Source organism: Poecilia reticulata, linkage group LG14, assembly GCF_000633615.1.
Source record: "Poecilia reticulata strain Guanapo linkage group LG14, Guppy_female_1.0+MT, whole genome shotgun sequence".
NCBI lineage: Eukaryota > Metazoa > Chordata > Actinopteri > Cyprinodontiformes > Poeciliidae > Poecilia > Poecilia reticulata.
In genome coordinates, this window is record NC_024344.1 from 23,783,646 (window position 1) to 23,806,549 (window position 22,904).

Below are 22,904 nucleotides of genomic sequence, written 5' to 3' on the forward strand. Positions count from 1 at the left end.
TCCGGTTGGTTCGCCATTACCATCTTGTCTGTCTGGATCTGGAAGTCCCACAGGATCTTAGCTCGGTCATTCTCCACCACTTTTGGGGGTGTTCCCCACTTTGATGGAGGCAGAAACCTTTTCTCAAGGAATTTTAATAATCGAGGTACTCAAATTATTCGATGAATTTTTACAGCCCTAATATGATGCTATATTTTCATTCAAGCAAACAATTGTCCTACCAAATAACCCACATTAGCTGTTTTATATATGGTGTAAACAAATCAAAAGCTAAAGATCAGTGGATTCCATTCATTAAACAAGCCATTGGTTCATAATTACCAGTTCAATGCCAAGATGCCTCAGCTTCTCAGTGGTGAAAATAAGAAGCTTGAAGTCACATTTTGTGAAAACATAGATTCAAACTAGACCATCCAGGATCTCTGGTGGCATTTTTAAACAAAGGTTAGAAAAATGTTAATACCATGACAAAATGAAATTCACACCATAGAAGGGATGAAGAGTGCACCAAAGGGACTGAAATTTAATGATCAGAGTGAAACCAGAGGCTGGGAAGAAATCTCCTTGCCCCCTGGCAAATAACACATTTGTCTACAGAACAATGCAGTTTCATCACCGCTGCTTTCCCAAAGGGACAAAATCAGGTCTCATTTTCATTTTGCAGGTGAAAAAAAGGGAGATATTAATCATAAGCTAAAACTTTGAGAGGTTTAGCTGATCTCCCATAAATTAAAATGCATCTTGATTTTTTTTTCTTCTTCTTCATCCAGAAATAGATCAAATACAGTTTTGAAGTTAGAGCAGTTTTGCATTGGGTCTGTTTGGTCAACAGATGAAAAGCTTTTCTTTGCTAATTATGGCTAATGTATTTTAATATCTACCTGGCCTGAGTGAATTAAGCAAAGGCAGCAGAAAGTGAAATGGCTTCACATTTTTTAAAATCAAACAGTAAATATTTAAATAGTTTGGGTGTTTTGTAGTTGCAACTGAAGGATTACATCTGCGGTAAATATTCATAATAAAATTCTCCTCTAATTGTGGAGCAGATTATGAGGATGCTAAGACTAAATGTAATGATCATTTACCCTTTGAGCTGGACTTAACAGGTTTTTAGGAGTAGATATTGATCAAAACAATGAGATTCAGAATATAAATCAGCAAACTGAGCTTGGCTGGCAGCATTTTGGGAGCTCTGGAGGAAAAGTGTGCAGGACTGCAGTCTTTCAGGCATGACTCAGAGTGAAATCGCTGCTGCTCCGTGTTGAAATTAGGCAGTTCAGGTGTCGAGAGGCCTTCCAGATGTATCCCATGGGAGGCGCTTTTGACATTTCCTACTTGGACGTGGCCTGAGGGTTAATCCGGGCCTTGTTGGAAAGTCTATATCTTGTGACAGACTTGGGAATGCCTCAGCCAGTGAAAGTAGCTGGAAACGGGAAGGTTCAGGAGATGGTGAGGTTTAAAATTATTCATAACCCTGGCAAATTCAGATTTGAAAATTTTACTCAACCCAAAAGTTTGCTTGGTATGAAATGAGAATAGGAAGAAAAAAAGATTTACAGGGGAATCGGTCATTATTTAAGTTATTTGCATGTTTTTTTTTTTTAAATAATCAATGTAGGTTGGCAGTTCAACTTTAGTGATGAGCCCAAAATCTTTCAAGGGGGCCTATTATGCAAATTTTACATTTAGCACATTTTTATATTTCCACTTGGGTCTTTGGTTCTTTTAAAACCAGAGATCAGGTTCTTTAAAAAAAAGAACACCCAACTTCATGCAATTGGTTAATATTTCTTGGTGTCTGAAAAAAGAGCCACTTCAAAAACCAGCCAATTGTTAAGTCACAATCGACTGGCACTGCGGTGTTACCTAGCAACCCAGGGGGAGGTCCACCACATTTGGTCAACTGGTTTTAGTTCTGCATTCGTTGTATAGTGACTGCTGGAAAAGGTGATTAGTTGTTGACTTACCATCCACAAAACACTTTCTGCATTCTTGTTGGTTGTGCAGGAGGCTCCACTTCTACTTTTCAAAGATGTACGGTTGTCGGTGGCAGTTTCTGATATGGGCAACCGCCCAGGGTGGCATCTTGTGGGGGCAGCATGCTGAATAAACATATTGGTAAAACATATATCTGTCAGCAGTATGAATACTTCTGAGCTTAACTGTAGCTGCTCATACTGTTGCTACAAAAGCCTTTTATCATAAAAAAATTTATAAACTTCAGAATCCACTAAACGTGAGGCATAAACAGCTAAAAGTCAACATTTGAATACTGCTTTATGATAAAATTCTGTAAAATATGCAAAACAGCCTTCTGAATATTCATATGTATATATTCACATGGATATTCATATATTTGTCAGAATTTTTGCCTTCATAACCAAAGCAAAGATCCAATGAAATGAACTTTATTTTCAATGCAGCATTACAGTCATTTAAATAACAGCTGTTACACTTGTAGTGTAACTGTAGTTAAATCTATTAGACATTAACATTTAAGAACAAACAAAAATTATTGACTTAAATCTGGTTTATTTAGAGGGAACTCAGAAAAAATCTCACCATAGGTAAAAACTAATTATTTTATGTGAAAGACCAGCACAAAGACATGCATTATTGTAAAGTTCAATGATAGGGGCATAGTTTTCACATTTTTTCTTCAGCCTTTAGTGATTCAGTAATTTCTAGAATCAACTTTTGTTGCAGCTATAGCTGCTAGTTATTAGAGTTTGTTCTACCAGATTCAGTGACTCGAACTTGAATAAACCAGTTGAATGAACCTCTAACATGTTTTTTTATCAGAAGTTTCCTCTATGTTCATCCCTGACCTACGGCTCCTGCCTGATGACACCGTCACTTTAGTTGTGATGCTACCACTAATACCCACTGGTTTCTGTGGGTAGCTCTGTTGTAGCTATCCCATCAGTTTTGTATACTATTTTTCTCCAAATTAGTACAAGCTAAAGTATTTTACATTTGAAGCTACTGAATAAGAAAATGTTCCGTTAAGCTGCATCAAACTACAACTTGCTCCAACAAGGATAAATCAGGCCACATTGTCCCTGTCTACAGCCTATTTGATTTTGGTCTTTGTAAGGAATTTACTGTCAACAGTCAATTAACAATGAGGGCATTGTTGTCTTTCTTCTGCTTCATTTCCTTCCTTCGATTTTTTTTTTCTCCACCTTTTGGCTTCTTAGCTGCTGATCGGTAGAAAAGTGATTAAATAATCAATACATTTTCATCCTAAGGGCTGAAGAAAAGATTGTTTTTATCTTTACACTTTCTACTGCAGCTTTCTTATACAGTTTGTCTGAATCCTTCCCAGACTTAACAATGACAGACACCAGAAGGGGGAAAACATACATGGCAATAAAAAGTATAGTGGTGTACTGTTGTTTCCTGATCCAATATTCAGCTGAGCTTTATTATCCCCAAAGGGCTGCAATTAGAGCTGTACTGCTGAAATCTGGTGGAATACAGTGAAAGACTGCCAATGTAGCTCCTACAAGTCACCATCTTGCATTAATTAGACTTAGTGATTACGAGGAATGCCAGAAAGAGTCAGCCAGAGAGAGAAATTAGCTTTACAAAGTAAAGAGATTTTTTTTTCTCTTAATTGAGATTGTTTCCATATATATCCAGTGTTGGACGGTGAATTATCTCACAAATAATGTGTGAGCCATCTTGTCTTGGTAAATTGCATGCATCAGCACTGTTCCTGCAGTCCTTAGGGCAAACCCATTGACAGATTGGTCAAAATGATGTAATAAAATTGAAGTAAATTGACTGTAATGCTAGACGTGCTCCCATCATCATGGCTATAACTTCATATATTTTCTTTCAGTCCAATCATAAGGGACGTTTCATTCATTTTCCTGTTTTTTTTTTTTTTTTTTTTTGTAACACCAGTGTGTTCTCTGTCTCCACTGTGGCCTTTTCATTTGAAGAGATGTCATGTTTTAAATTAAAGTGTCTATAATGCTTCACAGAAATGAGCTGAAGCTTTATTCAGTAATCGTCGTGGGAAAATGAGGTTGATGCTTTTCTGACAGTAATATGGATTCAGTGGGAACATAAAAGGCTGAGATATATAGTTAAATCTAAAACATAGAACCAAATACAAAAACTAATAAAAATATTCTTCCTGTAACTTAATTTCTGTTTTGTTTTAAATTGCATCAAACTGATTTTGAAGTGGTTGAATTACCTTAATTGTTTGTTAAACCTTTTAACCAGTAATACAGGAGCTGCTCATATTTAAAACTTTTAAATAGTTTTTGCTGCTTCACCTTTAATTCTTGTGGGATTCCTCAGGGGACTAGATTTTTGTCCTTTATTATTTTGCAGATGATATTCTCGTCTGACAGTTAAGGTTGTCAGCAATAATTAAACTAATGTCCAAGTGATATTAAAAACTAGCTAAAGTAAAACTTTTATCTTGCTTAATTTATGTTATTTCTCTAGTGCAAATTAAAAACACATTTCATATGAAGAGAAAAGAATGTCCAACTCGTCTCTAGTTATAAAGAATCTTAGTGTGTTTAAATTCAACCCAATACTTTGAAACCAAAGAACATTATCCAACAAGCCCAGCCAATTGCAATGAGCCATTGACTTTGCAGCATGCACATGAACTAGCATGAAGAAAAAAACTGTATATTTTAACAAACATATGACGGTAAACCATAGCCTCTCAACATTTAGTAATTTGGGCATTAATATGTCAAAGTGCCATTGTGAAATCTGGGAATTCTTTACTTTTTCTTTTTCAATGATGACAGGCTTACGGACATGTCCCAGATACATTAAATCTGTCCTCAGCAGATTTAAAGCATATATTTTTACCTCTTTTCTCCATAGCAGTGGAGTTGATGAATCAGCTAAATATGTCAGCATGAACATTTTTCTTCAGGTCATCCTCTCCTATCTTTGAAATATGAAGTGCAGCTTTGATCATTTAAGGCAGTAATGTCCAACATCAGGCCTCAAGGACAGGTTTCCCACATGTTTTATTTTCTTCCCTGGTTCAACACACCTGAAGCAAATGACAATTCATTAGTGGCTTTAATGTATCTGTGTTGTGGATGCTTCATTGTCGAAGCCACTGCCATGAATGGAGGTTGCCATGCAGACAAGTTGGGAAGTAGGTGTGAAGTTGGGCTGGATTTAGCAGCACCTAATGACAACTAACATCTATAAAGCAATGCCTGGGGTCCTTGTTTGATCATTTATGTAGATTAAGTCAGACCTGAAGCACACTGGCTGTGGTGTCTAGAGTCAATCCTCACACATCACTCACGTGAACATTTTAGATTTTTTTTTTCTGGTTTATTGTACCTGAATCAAACTGGGCCAAAGCATGTTTCTGCAGAATTTGATGACTTACTAAGCAACATTCACTCCAGCCCTGTTTAGTCTGCTTTAATTGAACTCCAGTTTGTTCGCCCGTTAATTTGGAGAAGTGTGAATGCACAATGGAATTCTAATGTAGACTAAAAAAAGAGAACCCTGATCTGTCTAAAAACCTAAGTTTCAGTTTGGTTGAAATGAAGTCTGACGTGTTTAGAATGCAGTCTGAATGCAAGTGGATCAGAGGCCACTAAAAAAGAAGGAAGCTAACTATGGTGCAGACCATTCTTTTCAGAATAGTACTCTTTGCTCTGCGGTTTAGTGGAGTTGTCTTGTTGGTTGCCATGACAATGGGTCTGTGTGTAGAGTAAAGCTGACCCAGAGAGCAAGGAACAGCAAAATATAAGTGGTTTAAAATTGTCTTACACCTGTTTATCAGTTTATTGTCCCTTTTCTGTGGCACACAGCAGCCGCTGCAATTCTTAAACCTTTAATAAATGACAAACTGGAATAACTGGCTCGTAGAACATGACCATATTCATAACAATCATCAAATACAGTGAAATATTTCATAAAGAATGGGAGCCATGGTTTGTTACATTTTAGTAAACTAATTTTAACGGCGGCAATTATGTAGTATTAAATTATTGGCCAGTATAAAAGGGAAATTTGCATAGTCCTCTCTTGCACCTTAGCAGAAGACAAACTGATTACATCCAGGGAGAATACATAATTTGCATGTCAAAATATCAGCAATTTTCTCACCTTTAATTTGAGCCATGTTTTATAGATATTGGGTAAGAAATAAAGGTGGTACAACATTTTTTGTCAGATTCCTGCTGTTCTTGCAGCTTGGTCATAATTCCTGTTCTATGTTTTCTAGTGTGGTTGTTTATTTTTTTCTTTGGTTTCTAATCTGTTTTAATATTATTATTATTATTATTATTATTATTATTATTATTATTATTATTATTATTATTATTATTATTATTATTATTATTGTAGATTGCTTTTGGCTTGACTTTGAAGGTCTTTGATCAGCCTTGGTTTTTATGTCAATGGGGCATATTATTATGGTTTTTAAACCAATTAAATTGGAAATATTTTAAAATAATAGAATATATTTCCACCTGGTGTGACATTAGGTATCAAATAACATAGTAAATGTTTTTGCGGAACTGTTTTTGTGAAGGAAATCCTTCCTTCTAAAGGCAGCCGTATAATGTTCCAGGGCTCAGTTTACCACACACACAGTATTCCCTGTGGGAAACCCTGTGTCTGGAGCCTATAGATTACGTCAGCCTCGGATTGCATTCAGGCACAGATCATTCTGCCACGGGGCATTTGCATCCTTTCATCAATACATCTACTAATGCATGCAGTGGCGGTTTCTCTGTTTGGCAGTGGAGAAGCAGAAGGCTGGGTGATGCGAGCTGCAGTGAGCAGAGACTAGACTGCTCATACTGAAACATCTATAACTTCACAGACTCCAGAATGTGGATTATAGCTGGAGGGCACCTCCCTGCTCCTAGCCTTTGTGTTCCTCTCAACCTTACACTCAGGGGTCGTCTTTTCTGATACATGTTAATGTTGTTTTTAAATCCCATCCCTGCTGAAGCTTTTGAATGTTAAAGCTTCTTTGTTAGCTTCCTTAGGAAGCAAATGTATGAAGAAAATAGACAGTGAACGGGAAGAATATAGAGTAAATTAGACAGTATATAGCCCTGTGCATACATAAGTTTAGTATATGCAGATAAGTCTAAGGATGTAAAATTTGGTCTAGGATTTTTAAGGCCCATTCATCTACTGTAATGGTTCACTTAACATTCAGAAGGTTAATGTCTGATGCAAATTCAGGCAGCAACAAAGGCTAACACATTTCCTACAGCCTCAGTTCATCCACGTTTTCCTTCTCCAAACTTCTTCTGTTTCTAGACCTAAATTTAAATAACTTTGTTCATTTTCAAGCAAACATTGAAAATTTAAATTCAAAAGTTTACTTTGAATTCATATCAGATATTTCTACAGAGGTTATGGTACAAAACCAGCAAATTGGAATGGAAAGAGAGTCATAAATGAATAAATCCACAAATGGATAGATGGATAGATAAATAGGCAGGTGGGTGGCTGGATGGACAGATAGATAAATAGATGGATGGACAATCGGATGGATAGATCTCGACTAAAAACCCACCTGTTTAGAGTTGTATTTGAAACATAATCAACTACGAATTTAATGATGGCACTTCACTTAATGTCATGTTTTGATTGTTGATTCTATGTTGTATGATTCTGTATTTTTGTGTTTATGATGTAAAGCACTTTGAAATGCCTTGCTGCTGAAATGTGCTACATAAGTAAAATTTGATTGATTTATGATTGGATAGATAGATGGATGAACAGTTAGATGGTTAGATGGATGGACAGATAGATGGATAATTGGATGGTTGGATGAATGGTTAAATGGATGGATGAATAGGCAGGTGGAGGGATGGACAGGCGGTTGGATGGGCAATTGGAAGGATGGATAGATAGCTGGATGGACTGTTGGGGAGATGGATGAACATTTGGATGGACAGGATACCTGTGAAGCTCCACCATTCAGTTGCTTTGGAAATCAAATGTTCCTAATTCCCATGATGTCCTCTCTATTCCAACTCCATTCATTAGTTTTCCAAACCTTAAGTTACCGTGGCTAAGTGCTGGGAGTCTTCTTCAGTCTTGTTGAATATAACAAAAATTGGTTAAAATATAGATTTGCATAAAGTAAAACAAGGTGAGTACACTGATAATTGAATTTATGACAAGTTGTGATTCACTGCAACGCTGAGCTTGTTGCTGTTAACAAAACAAACTTCTGATCTAAGCAAGCTGAATAAAGGAAGCTGGTGGGTGATGGCGTCTTGAACTTCCTCAGAGTGAAAATAAAAATGTCTGTTCTTTTGCCCTGCAGTCGCTCAGTTTAAAACTCTGCTTTTAGCTAATTGGTTCATAAATATTTGATGTCAAATGGCCATAGTCCACGCAGCAGGGAGGCTAACATAAGTAAATGAAAGATACCTAGCAAGCCTTTAATCAGGAAACCACAGATTTGTATAACTTTAACAAGTAACTGGTTTATCTTAACAGGCTGCTGAACTATGAGGCCATCTCCTATTATGAATTATGGATGATTTTATGAGCACATATAAAAGATCAATGATGAAATGTTTCCCTTTTCCTCTAATGGGGTCGCACTGGTTATGTATTCTTCCCTTCTAATCTGCAAATTATGCCTCATTAAAAGCTACATCATGAACATGATTGTGAAATTCACCACTCTTATCTGCCGTAGCTGCTTAGAAGGACTTAAACAGATAAAACAGTTTCTTCTCCACTAATTGAGACCTTGTAGATTCGCCAGACTACATCCCAGCGTCTGATACTTCCTGTCCACAGGGTGGGGTTGATTCAAAATTGCAAGTGGATTTCAAAGTGTCTTTTCAACCCTGCTCAGATATCACCAACATTAGAGGAAACTTTTTCAGATCATTATCTCTTCGCTTCTCTTAAGTTATTTTGCTTTCTAAAACTTTGGTTTCTGCGTGAATTTTTGCACAGGCGGTGCCTAATTCAAGCTTACTAGCAGAGATTGTAATTCTCTGGTCAGAAATCAAACTATTTGACTCCATCCACTTGTCCAGAGAGGAAATAGAACTGCTGTGTAAAAGGTCTTCATCCATTTCAAAATAAGAGCATGAATATAAACATTTAACTACTTGAAGAATTCATAACTACTTATCGAATTCAAAACTTGACAACCAAAACTTCAGCATAGATGTTGAAATTTACTCCACTGTAAAAACAGCCAAATAACCTATTGCTTTACGACTTAAACTGAAAGAAATCATTTAAATGATGTGTGCTAAACATTTTCTAAGTTGGCAAAAATGCTAAATCACTCAACAAAAAATGATCTCTGCTATTAGCGGTCTAGCAAAAGTATGCCCACCACAGATCTAAGAGCTCAGTAGTACAGAATCTAACTGTTGATATTTACCACAGTTCTCTTTATTTTTTAACTTTAAACCAGACAATTTGGGAAATACAGATTTGTTTTTTCTTCACGTTAAACCTCAGTATGTAAACTAATTATCAGCTAACCTACATCTTTGTCCAGACCCGGTTATGTACTGTCCTTTGGTTGACTTGGAGTGGTTTGGAGTGGTTTGCAGTGGTCAATTGAAATTCTCAAATTAACCAAAAATAAATGTGACATGATGACATCCAGTAGACATGCTGTCAGCTGAAGGCCTCTGCGATTACTCCAGAGCAGCGGTCTGCAACCTTTGCAATCCAAAGAGCCATTTTTAGTTTCAGTCCAGCCAAATAAAACTTGTTTTGAGCAAGCTTTTGACAAAACTCGAATTCCAGTCCTCCAGAGCTCCTGTCCCTAAAATCTTGAAATTATTTTATATTAATTGAGAAATATTGACAGAAAGGGAAAAAAAAAAAAAACTAATGGATGTAGTGCTATTTGTGAGATGATGTGAAACCAGAGACTCATTTTATCCCTCCTGTTGTCCTCATTTTCTGTGTATAGGGAAAACGCATACAAATCACGGTCATTTTGTCCCGAGGACAACAAGATAGCTTGGTGGAAAACCAAGCTTGGAGAGTTTAAATGAGCTGTTAATGGAGTTGGGGTGGATGATGGACTTCCTTCTCTTGAAAATGTATATTTACAGAACAATTACTTCCAACTTGAGGAACAGTATACTAAATTTAAATTAAGTATTGTATTAATTAAATGCAATGAAAAGCATCTGTGTGGGATCATTTTCAAACGACCTTTACACATCATTTTCATGTGCTGTGAAAACCAACGACACTCTTCATATCTAGAATAGATCAGCCAAATCTGATGAAAATGTGTTTCTCACATGCCTCAGGGAAGGCATAACAAGGTGAAATATACAGCAGATTGTCAGTAGAATAAGCGATAAACTTCACTCTCTATTACCACCGTGATTTGATTTCATGCTAATACTGTACACACACCCAGCAAACGTTCTGAAGCACTAATGTAATTTTGCTTTGTATGAAGATGAAAAGTGAAGAAACTTGAAGCGAGACGTGTTTTGAAATATTCCAGAAGCAGCTTGTCTTTGGTAGAGGTCTATGCAAGTCTAGTTGATATGAATACACACAGAGGGGAACTAAAAAAAAAAGACAAACTGAGAGTCTAAGGTGCTAGTAATGTTTTCATGTTCAGGCTTGTTTTATATTGTGTGCAATTCAATCTGCTAATTGAGTGATAATACAAACCCTTTTGAGATGAAAGGTTTTGATTGTTGCAGAGTTTGGATCTATTAAAAGTTTATAAGAAGGAATGGGCAGGCATTTTCTAAATTGCCTAAATATAAAGCAGAAATTGGCAATAAGCACCCAAAATCGCAATATTACATGTCTCATATTGTGATGATTATGTTTGAAATTGCATTAAATAAATAATGTTACATTATTTTAAGTTATTTTGCTGTGGTGAGGTACCGTCAAGGTGCAGAAAATTTGGGGGCAGTGAGACAGTGGTGAGGTGTGCTGTAGGAGTGATGGTGTTTTAGGATGGGTCAGCTTTCAGTTTAATCTTATTTGAAACAATGAAGAAAAGATGACAGATCAGTTTTGCTAAGAGGTCTCCATGAATTATGATGTTTGCTGTAGATTACATTTTAATGTTTAGTGATGGTAAAAATCTGCTGGTAGAAAACCTGGAATGGTGCACAGTTGTGTTCAACTGTTGGCAAAAATGTATGAATGTTGATATAAAATTAGATTTCTCTTTCCTTTTAACTGGAAAAAAAATCTTCAATTATAAACTCTGCAAACCTGCACTGCATCACTATCAACATCACAATCCATATGGCAAGGAGCGGCTCAGAAATCCCAGTCCAAATAACCAGGGGTGAAAGTAAGGGGGTACAGCAGGGTACTGCGTACCCCTAAAAGATTTAGCGGGGGTACGCAGTACCTGCAAGAGAGGAGCGGCTCTTTGCTGTAAAAAAATCAATGGATTCACCGTGCAGCCTTGAGTTCACCCACTAATCAGCCGTGAATGATTAGTTTTTCAAGAACAATCTAAAACACGACTTAATCAGTTAATAAATAGCTTTTTTCTCATTTCATATTGTTTCTTAACTGTTCGTGCTTTGCTAGAGCAGCGGCGCAATATGTCGATCGCGGAAGGTTTTGAACCGATCTCGGCATTAGATGACAAACTGAACGCCGCCAGGAGGCTGAGAGCAGCACTTCCTCCTCTGGCTCCTTATCAAAACATTCGTAATTTTATTAAAGAACAACAACAAAAAAATCAACATAACGTGCTCAAATTAATGACCCAACAACAATAACAATCTCAGTGATTATTATTTCAACAAGGTGTTGCGCAATTCTGTGCGTTTCGGTTCCATTATCAAAATAACGAGCAGAGCAGGAGTTTAAAATTAACTAATCAACCACCGCTGTGTTTGGGGGAGCGCTTATTAATGATCGCAAAATAAATATCAAGCCTGCAAACCTAGTATTGTAACGGACTGGTTGTTATGTTTTTAACATAATCTTGGGTCGGCTTGTGGAGCGCAGGAGGTTGCCATAGCAACGGGTGTGCTTAAATGACAGAGACGGAGAGTAAAAAGGTGCGAGTGGTTTAGAGTTGATCACCTGTTCGGGTTGTTTTACCTTTGCTGTGGCTCGTCACAGCCGCTGTAGATTCTGAACGTTCAATAAACAACAAACTTGGACTAATTACCTCCTTCTTTGTGAGTATAAGTCATTTACAACAAACATCAAAAACGGTAAATATGTTTAATTAAGTATTTAACAAACAAATGGCTTCTACCGCGACACTTATGTGAAATTAAATTAATTGTCTGATATAAAAAAATAGTTTGGTTCTTTGAGCTCAGAGTCGGAGATGCTTTTCCTTTATCAAACAAATTTGTTTTGCCTCTTATTTAGTGGAAATATTGATGTTGATGAGGTTTTCTCCAAAATAATAACCTTTTTCAAGCTTCATAGCTCCACTGTTGAAAATGAGGCTCTAACATTCACAAATGACATTGAAATAAGATCCAGACCAACATCTGGTTTGAGGTGATTCCTCTGGAACCTGTTGGAGRAAAAATATCCCAACTTCAGAAGATGAGCTTTAACCTAACAGARCTCTGTGGTTCCTCCTGTCAGTATGAGAGTCAGGGTGAGGAGGCGCCATGTTAGGAAGAGAAGTGGAAGCTGCAGGATCTTCAGAACAAACAGGTCATGATGCTGGGCTACTGATTATCCCTCTGTCTGGACACAGGGTCAATATAACCAGTTTAAAAGATAAAATGAATTATATGGTTATATGCCAGACATGGAAAACTGGGATGCACTCCATGCCAAGATGTTCAGAATTTAGGTCTCATGGCATCTCAAGGTGTCAACATTGCAGCCAGTGGGCTGAAGGAGGAGATACACCTTTATTTTGTAGCAATTCAAGAGCTACCAGCTTTTATCGCTTCGCAAAAGAATTCATCAGCACAGAAACTCCAAAGCACACACACACACACACACACACACACACACACACACACACACACATATTATTTTATATAATTTTTTGTCATAGTACCCCCAAGAACTTTTACCCCTGCAAATAACCCAGGGTGTGCTCAAACCAGAGCAAAAGCGGTTTTGTTTGGGGAAAAATCCCTCTAAACCAAGTCAAAATTTTTACCCTTACCTTTCACTTACAGATATATTTACCCTCTTTTTTCTAGAGATCAGATTTCTGCCCTCCTCGTCTCTGTAGTCGTCAGGGCTTGGCAGAATGATTTTATGTTTGAGAGCTTTTGCATGGGCAGGGAGACATTCAGTTAGGTGTTTTATTTCACTACGCTACAAGGATTTTCTTTTTCACCTTATTCAGTCAAATCCCTCGGAAGAAAAAAAAACACAGTAGCACAAAAGATACTTCAGAGTTGGAGTGTTTGAGCATACCTTGGTAAAGTGAACAGGGTGGCTGTGCTTTAAAAGGTTATTTGAGTTAAAAGCACAACTTTAATGCAGTTTGTCCCTGGAATATAAAATTTATTAAAAAGGTTTCTATTCAAACGTTTCCCATCTAAAGGCTGTTAGCTGTCAGCTTACTGCTAACCTGTTTGGTTTTAATGCCATTTTAATGAAATAAATCATACATGTTGTATTGTTTACATTATGTGTTTTTATTTGGGGGCATTTTATCACATAAAGTTTGATGCATTTTGGTGGGGTTTTAATGTGATAGACCAACATAAAGAAGTGCTGGTAGAAAGCACTTCTTGGCTCCTCAAGAAAGCCAATTGTCTATAAGTAACATACTAGGTGATTAATAGTCTATTAATCAGTCTTTGTTTCAATTCAACTGTTCTCTGATTCTTGGAGAATATTACAAATCACGCAGCATCATGCAAATCAAGGAATATAGCAGACAGGGCAGGAAAAAAGTTATGTAGACTTTTAGAGTAGAGTTAGATTAGAAAGTAATAACCAAGCTTTAAACTCAGACTATGTTCAGACAGCAGGGAAACTCAGTTCATATCTGACATTTTAATGGCAGCCTGAACGGTTCATCTCAGATTTTTTTACCCCCCACCCCATAAAAATCTGATTTGAGCCAAATCCATATTGTCACCTTTCTAAAATCATGGCCTAAGCAATTTTTTTTCTTTTTTTTTTTGGTCTAAATCGTCTTTTGGCACTAATGGAATCTAATATTTTTTAAAGTGTCTCACGTCAGAATGGTCACGTCTTATGAACTTTATTTAGAAAAGGGAACAATATACAGATCAAACATAAATGTCACCATTTCATTCGCTGCACCAGGTTATAGCTAAAGCTAATTCGCATCTGCAACCCCTTAAATATTATTATTCAGCTATATAAAGAACAGCAGAGAAAATGATCGATCAGATGTTTTCCATCAAGTCTGACTCAGTTTGTACTTTTTCTTTGCAATTTGTTTTGTGACAGGATCTGCAAAAAAACCCTGCTGCTGCAACAAAATATGGTTCCACAAAATATCTCAGGGTGACGGATACAAATGCATGCCACGCTTCTCAGATCTGTTTAATTTCATTCCCTTTCATAATTATCTTTTTAGGTAAGAAAAAATAATCTGACAGAAAACCAACAAAGCATTTGTGTTGTAATGTGACATGTGAAACAGTTCACACCTGATGCATTCACATCAGCTCCAATATTTAAATGTACTGAGTTCAGTCAAAGTAATGTGATGAAATGAAAGGACCTCTTATTCCCTGACCAAAGGCACACATAGACCCAGAGCAGATGTTTCTCGTAATGGGAGCACAACAGGAAGTGATTCAATTCAATTTGGCCCGAGGTCTAATAGAACTTCCACTAAAGAAGGAGGCGATAAGGTTTCACAATGCGAGTCCATCTGTGCCACTACGCCTTTTCAAACCCAGCGGTCCACTGATGCCGTTAGAGTGAAATGGGAAGAGCACACCCTGATGCATCATAGGTTGTAATCACCTCCTCGAATGGGGCCGTAAGACCCCGGGCGTCAGACGGAGAAGGGGTTAGGATCTGTTTTGCTTTATTACATTCATTGCATGCATTGTCGTAGCACATTTTCATCGGGATAAAAAGGGATTAGGAGGCTGGCGGTGATGGTCAGGTGACCTTAAGGTCTAATGTGCGAATGTCTGTGTTGGTTCACGGTCCTCAGCAGTTTGCCAGACGCCACTGACAATGTGCTTTTGGCTCGATCAATATACAACCCAGTTATAGATCCTACTACTGCATAAAGAAGCTCAATGAAATTAAATAAGGTACCTGATGTTATATGGGAACTACTGCTAATACAAATATAAATGTATTTTAATGGGATTTTGTGAGACTAATCTAAAGTGGTACGTAATTTTCATTTTGATTAAGAAAATGCATCATTTTCAAAAATGCCCTTACAAATCTCAATGTGTGGTTTGGATTTGCATTGAGCTCTCGTGAGTCAATACTTTGCAGATTATCACAGCTGTAAGTCTTTTGGGCTTTCTCAGGTAATACAATATTTTTCAATTGATGTACAGTTGAGGAATATTCAACTGAATAAAATCTAATCTGTAGTTTGTCTAGATACCATCATTGCTTCCTCTAAAAACCAACAGCTCAGGTTCATGCATTTATTTCAGGGTGCTTATTTGAACAGGTTAGGGTGGGTCTATTAACTATACAAAACATGTTAATTGGATTTTTTTTACCCAAGCATTTTTTTAAGGTTTTATTGGCTCTAGTGACCTTTATTTGATAGTTAATTGACAGGAAAGTGGGTAATGAGAGAAGGGGACCTTCTTTCATTACCCACTTTCTCCTCCTCCTTTGCCACAAAGGTTGCCAGGCCAGGATTTGAACCTGCAACAGCTGCATTGAGTTCTAAGGCCTCCATATGTGGGTTGTGCTTTACTCCTGCACCACCACAGCACACCCATCCCCAAACATCCTTAAAAATGTCTGGTCTGGTCAGTTCTGCCCATTTTGAGCCTTTTATATGAGCTCTTGTCACTTTAGTTCAAAATAAGCTGCTGGCCACAACCCTGACTCAACATTTACACTCACATGAAAATGGCTGCAAACCATATATCTTTGAAAAGCATTAGTAGAGTCTCCTGCACAACAAACAAGAATGCAGCAAGTGGTTTCTGCATGATAAGCCAATAACAAAACACTTGTCTTTTCCTGCAGCCATTGTACAGCACATACAGCTGTATACCTAGCTCACCAAACATGCTGGAGCTCTGCTTGGTTTGCTGGGTTACCCAAGTAGTGGGGGTTAATTGGGGTTGCTAGGTGAGGGACAGTGCCTGCTGATTTTTCATGTTACATTCGGAAGGTTTTTTTAAATGGATCATTTTGCAGACAGCAAAATATATTAACTTATTTCCAAAAATAATTGTGCTTTTGTTTTTGAGTGCTTGGGTTGTTTTTAGAAGCAGTAGAAACCGAAATGGAATTATAAAAACATGCAAAATGTGAATTTTGCATAATACATACCCCTTGAGCTCTCCTTCCACTTTTAAACATCAGAATATAATATTAGAGTACTGATACCAGATATATATTTAACATATCGAAGCAGTCTTCCATTTCTCTGTTTATCAACCAGAATATTTATTTTAAAAGGCAGGCAGTTTGAAAGTAAGGTAAGATGAAATTAAACAATATTTTCTCTGTACTTATGTTCTCCTTGCCTCACAGACTCTTTTCTTACAGGCCTTAGTCTTCAAAATTCAGTTGTAGTCATTTGAAAAGTTTCTTATAAATCCTTTGCAGAGCATTCAAGGTCCTGCTGTTTTCTACAAGCTCTAAGAGTATTTTGTTGTTTCTCTCCCCTGTCACAGTTGGAGGACGGCATTGATGATGGCTCCTTAGTTCTCCTCTCATTAATCAGACTGGATTGTTTTTGCAAGCTGCAGATGTTAAAGTAGTGAAAGCAACTAACCTGAATCTTACAGTTAAAATACTAACTTGGCAAAATATTTTATAGTATCAATGAATAATGTAAATAAAGAACATTCGGATGATACCCATCCCGTTAACACTAATTAGTCATAAAATCATATTTAATAGGAGAGTTCCACTCCTACACAAGGTAATCCAAACAGTTTTACACTTAAGCAAAGCATTGCATGAAACTTTTTTTTCAGTTTATTAATCAGATTGTTTGAAACTGATGCAAAAATAAATTCATTCAGTCTTGATTTGAAGAACAATTTTTACAGATCTCAGGTTTGTTCCAGAGCAGAGGAAAATGGAAAGTAAATTCTACCTCAGCCTATTTAGTTCTAGTCCTGGGAACACTGAGGGAGCAACTCCCATAAAGACCTGAGGGGTCAAGTGGTTCGTAATAGAGGAGCACTCTACTACCAATCTAAGTTAATTTCTGAACTTATTTGTTTTGTTTTTTTCTATGTATGGACTTCTTGGGTTATTACCAACAACTCTGAAATTTTTTATTATAGAAATGGGGACATGTTCAATATTTATTTTGCCTGCTGTAAACTAAATATTGCTCCTTCAAGGCAAAATTAACATTACTTTCATATTTTTACGCAGTTGCACACCCGCAGTAAGACATATTGTACCTAAACTAGAATAGAGAATTATCCTATTGTTTCTCTAATCCAATAAAAGACAAACCACTACTGCAAATATCCATACGCAAAGACAAATCAAATGTTGGTATTGTGCAAAATATAAGGCGAGTCACCGTCAAAATGATTTGCTAGAAATAAATAGATGTTTGCCATTGTGCCCGTCTCTTCTGCTAAGTATGAAAACAAAAACTCACTAAAAAGTTGAGCAATATTAAGTATTGTTTTGACCTGCAACAATGTAAACCAAGAACTATTGCACCTACAACTAATTACTATTAAGCACATTAGAAAGCAATGAACACTGGCCAACTGGATGAGTTGGCCAGTTTAACACATGTTTTTGCCTGTAGTCACCAATCAACTGAACCCAGTCTGATTCACAGAGGTGGGATACACTTTATTTCTTTGTTACAGCTTGCACTCACAGCTTTTGCATCATTGTGCTTTTGTACCCTAGAAGACGAACCCAGTGGTGTACATAATCATAAGGGCTCTGGATAAGTACAAGGTTTTGTAATGCTACAAAGATGGGCACAAAATCCAACTGTCATGACAAAATGGTAACACCTGGGAGAAAATAAAAGCTAAGCAAGTCAGAGCAGAGATTGCCACATACCTGTGGGTGTTTTGAATTTAGTGTGGGTTTCACTAGTTAAATTGAGACTTGAACTGTTTTTTTTTTAAGAGTATCTGGACTGAATAGCTCCCTTCCAATTTAGCCTTTACGTTAAACCAAACAAAATGAACACCTTAGTTCTCTACATACCTTTTTATGCGTCCATGTGTACACCACCTTGTCGTTATGTCTATTGTTTACATTCTCTCCTGAGATTTCACATTGCTTCAATACAGCTTAAAGGTGTTTTGCTGACCCACTGGGAAACTGAAACAATACATGTGGTCGTGAAGTCCCACTGCAGTTGGTCTGCAAGCACACTGAGATTCATGATTCATATTTTTCCATAGATTCTTTCTTACATCATGTGCAATGGCTAAATGTTACTGCACACTTTTGAGTAGTTTCCGGGTCTCGATGAGTATGGAATATTGAATTGAAAATTGAATATGGAATATTTTAGTTTCTAGACTTCATTCTCCATTCTGTTTTGCACATAATCCACATAACTAATTAGAGTGTCTGGGCTCTCCCTTTGAGATGGGGTGAAAAGCTCAGTCATCAGGGAGGTGACTCGAAGTACAGTAGTTGCTCCTCCACATCAAGAGAAGTCTTCTTGTTGAGGTGTTCCAAGCTTGTCCCACTGGGAGGAGATCCACAGGAAGATTCAGTCCTTTCATTTCTCGACTGGCCTATAATCACCTTGGTGACGGGAATGGGAAGCCTGAGCCTCTCTGATAAGGATGCTGTCTCTGCGACCCAACCCTGGGTTAAATGGAAGATAATGTACAGATGGAACTGGAGTGTGTGTTCCAACTGTCAGAGAATGTCTTACTTGGAAAGGTTTACTCTAGGGTTATTGGAAAGATGCTCAAGCTTATTTTGTCCTGACTGTGGAACAGTGGACCAAAATTGCAGAGAGATCATGGTTGTTTGATGTATGTGTACTTGTGGGTCTGGAGAAGGGTTGAAAGATACTTTGTGAGGTTGTGGGAGTGAGGGTTCAGGAGATGCTTTTAATATATATATGGTATAAGACCAAATCAACAGCTGTCTGGATTCTTAGCACAAAGTTGAAATTGTTTCTGATGCACATTGAACTCTACCACAGATGCTTCCTGTCACAACTATGTTTGCAGTCTTTACAGACAAGATCTCAGCTAGTTGTGCTCTCAATAGCTATTGAGAGCATGGTGTTGGGCTTAAAAACATCAGGGTTTCAAATGTTCTTTTTGCACATAATATACATTATGTGGAAAAAGTAAATTTGTAAATGTTAAGTGAATGACCTTCAAAAACCTCAAATAATAATAAAAAAAAGTTGTGTTCAGGTGCTGTTGACCAAGCAGGTACACCATATGCAGAGGCTTTGTCTTTGGTTTGATTCCCAGCCTTCCCCTTCTCTCTTCCTGTCAAATTACTGTTCAGTAAATATCACTAGCACCAAAAGAGCTGTATAATGAGGTGCTAGCTTGAGTTTCCTTTGCCCTCTCATTTAAAAAATAAATAAAAAAAAGATGCACCTGCAGCAGGTGTATTCCAGCCTTTCAAAAATGCTCTCCCTGAAGTGCCTTGCTCAAGGGCACCTCACAGGTAGCTAAAGAGCCAGGAGATCTGGGGATTCAGGTTTTGTCAGAGCTGAAGGCTACATCCACCTCGAGACAGTGAGAGGAATAAAGCAAAGTAGCAACGCTGTTTAAACACAGCAGTGATATCATATAGACCTTTAGCAGCAGGGAGGTAAAAATACACCACTTTGATTATTGGAGTTGGCAGACAGACAGTGTGTGTATCCTGAAACGTGAGGCACATATTTGATCCTTTCCTGAGGCACGGATTAGTGGTGGAGTCTGAGTTTTATGTTGTTGTGTGGCTTGTAAAATATGCAGCAGCACTGGTGGGAGCTTTGTATGGCGGACCCCAGAGCACGACTCGGTGGGATGTCTTCTGGAGTGGGACTTTGTGGATTTGTCAGTCGACCGAGACGAGAGCACACATTCCTGTGATTTAGAGAGCTTTGGGGTAATAAGGAGACGGCCTCTGTCGGGTCTCCTCCATGGGTGTAAGTGTCCTTCTTTTGTTGCTCCCTTTCAGCTTATAGACCCCCCTCCAACACACACAGGTCCGCGTATTCCTCTTTCACTATGGGAATTCCAGGCACATGTGAGTGAGGCAGCATGGCAGTGTGTGCACCCCTCCCCCTGTGCCGGTAACCCCTTGTTCTCATGAGGCCGGAGCATTCTGAAGGGGGGTTGACATATGAGAAAGGAGGAGCATATCTAAGCTAATTCATCAATAACCTTTATCTAATCCCTGCTTTTCCACTTCTCCTCCTCACTCCTTTCTCAGTCTCTCTTTTTCTCTCTCTCTCTTCGCCTTAAGGCATTCAAGCAAAACATCCATCCCCCATCTCTTTTTCTCTCTCTGGCTCACATGAGTCTGCCTGAACACGTTCAGAGAGCCAGAGAGGGAGAAGATAAATCGGGCAGGAGTGTGTTTCTTGTGTGTGGTGTAAGTTGAATCCTCAGAGGGCTGCGGGTCCTGACTATCACCCAGAGCTAACACGGTGATTATAGACTGGAGACTAGGTGTGGCGAGATGTGGGGAAGTAGAGGGGGTGAGAGTTGGGAAGGGGGGTGGCCAGCGTCAGAGGCTTTGTCTATAGTCCTCGTACAGCCCACCAACCGGGAGGAGGCTCAGCTTGTCTGTTAGGGTCTGTCCCGGAGCCATGCACAGTCTGGGACTCGCCGCGCTGCCGTGTGGGGCTGAGCCACTCTTTAACAGAGAGTTAGCTTCAAGGCGTCAAGAGAAGCACAAGTTTAAGGAGCTCTGTGTAGCTGGCAGTGAGGACATGAGCGAGTGAAGGACTGCCGGCGCTTTCAGCTGTTTTGTTCACTCATTCATTCTTTATTCTACAAGGATTTCTTATTTTTAAGAGAGCCAACAGATGTACATGGAGTAACACCGCATTGGAAGAGGATTTACTTCAAAAGGACACCTTTGATTTGGTTTTAAAATTTAATTTAGATTTAAAGGATGAGATTTCAATGATAAAACCACTTGGAATATGGGACTTTTAATCTCTGATTTGGACTATGGGGACAGGCAACTATGTGTTTGTGCTCAACTCTGGATAATTCTCATAAGTATGTCTCATTTTCTTTCTTTCACTCTTAAGTTTATTTACCTTACTTTATTTGTTTAACAGTATAGGGTAATGGTGTTTGAAAATGAAGGATTCTGACTTTGTGACTTAAGGCTAGTGTATTATGTACAGTTGGTTAAAAAAATAATAGTTGTGTGTTTTTAAAAAACGTGAGTAAAGCTTAAAATCCTTCAAGGCCTTTGTTTCCGTACAATGCTTTTGGGGACACTGCCAAGTCTGTTCCAGATCAAAACATGGTTGAATTTAATAATGGGCTGCTTACAAATATTTGACTTTGTCGTCACTCACCAAACTAATAATTAGTTGTAAAAGCACAGTCTCTGAGGACTTCTTCACATCTGTTGTCTGAAGTCGACCGACTTCTTGCACTTGTGAATGGGTTTCCTGATCCAGGACGATTGGACCACAGTGTCTGTGCATGTCCTGATTTCTTCTCAGAAATAGGATGTCTGATGTTACATCATGAATTATGTATTGGGTTAAGGTCGAGGGCTTGGGCTGGTCACTCCCTAACATCAATATTGCTGGTCTGGAACCAAGATGCTGCTTGTTTACTGGTCTCTGTTGGGTGGTCTTCTTGTGAAAAAACCCATTTGAAGAGCATTTCTTACTTAGCAAAAGGCGGTAACTTCATATAAGGCATGTATTCCTAGTAGCATAGCATTAGAAACATCTCTATATCATGATGCCTAAGCCACCATGCGTCAGACTACTTTAACTTAAACACGGTCACCTGTTGGACTGCCTACATCCACTAGAACCAGTTTTTCATTTGGCCTGTCAATGAGTGATTTGGAAAACTAAACCTTTTCAGCAAATTCTACTGTTTAATTGATTGGGGCTTCTTGCTGATAGCTTGGCTAAGCAAAGGTGTTTTCAAATCATTACTGCACTCATAGGTAACCATGGAATTTGGATTATTGTACAATTTAGCAATGTATTGAAATTATAAATTTTAGTTTTATTGTGAAACTGATAAACTCCACATAATCATCTTGAACTTAATTATTAGTTTGGCCTTTTTTTCCAATCTTTGAGAGCAAAATATACCTGTTTTTAGTCATTGTTTGTTCTTCAGTGAGAACATTTTTATTGTAATGGCCCTGTAGTTATCTGTAAGATGTTCTGTGCTGGTTTGTTTTTGATCTTTTTTTTCCCCCTAAAACCGTACTTAGGATTAAGTAGTTAATTATCTATTAACATGAAAACCCATTACTTTTTATCCCCTTTTAAAAAGTACTGCCTTTTTGTACTACAAGGCAGTAAATACCACAAATTCTGTTACATTCTGTTAAACTTTAAGTCCATATGTCCAATCTGTAGAACTTGTTTTGTTGACCTGCAGCTGATGAATGGCTGAAAAAAAAAGCCAAAACGGCAAGAAATCAAGGCTTAGTTTTTAGATTTTTCATCCACAATATTCTGGTTTTAGTTTTGATTTCAACGTATTTTGCTGAGCTCAGACTCTTTTCTGCATATCTTGATACATTTTTCCTAGTCGTGCACCAACTGATCATCCACAATTTCTGATTTTGGGTGAAATTGATCTTATCTTCATTTAAACTGCTGTGGTTGGATACTTTTTTTTGTACTAATA

At 37.9% G+C, this 22,904-nt stretch overlaps 1 protein-coding gene across 2 annotated transcripts in view; it reads left to right on the forward strand.

Annotated features, from left to right (window-relative positions):
- Positions 1-22,904, forward strand: part of tmem132e (transmembrane protein 132E) — a 443,650-nt gene that overhangs the window by 285,417 nt on the left and 135,329 nt on the right. Inside the window, exon 1 of one of the 2 annotated variants that reach the window (XM_008428502.2) lies at positions 20,847-21,287. The exons of the other annotated variant lie outside the window; for it this stretch is intronic. Coding sequence (XP_008426724.1) covers positions 21,209-21,287 — 79 coding nt within the window. The 5' untranslated portion in view covers positions 20,847-21,208. Of the gene's footprint in view, positions 1-20,846; positions 21,288-22,904 lie in introns of those variants that run through there. 2 annotated transcript variants of the gene reach the window in all.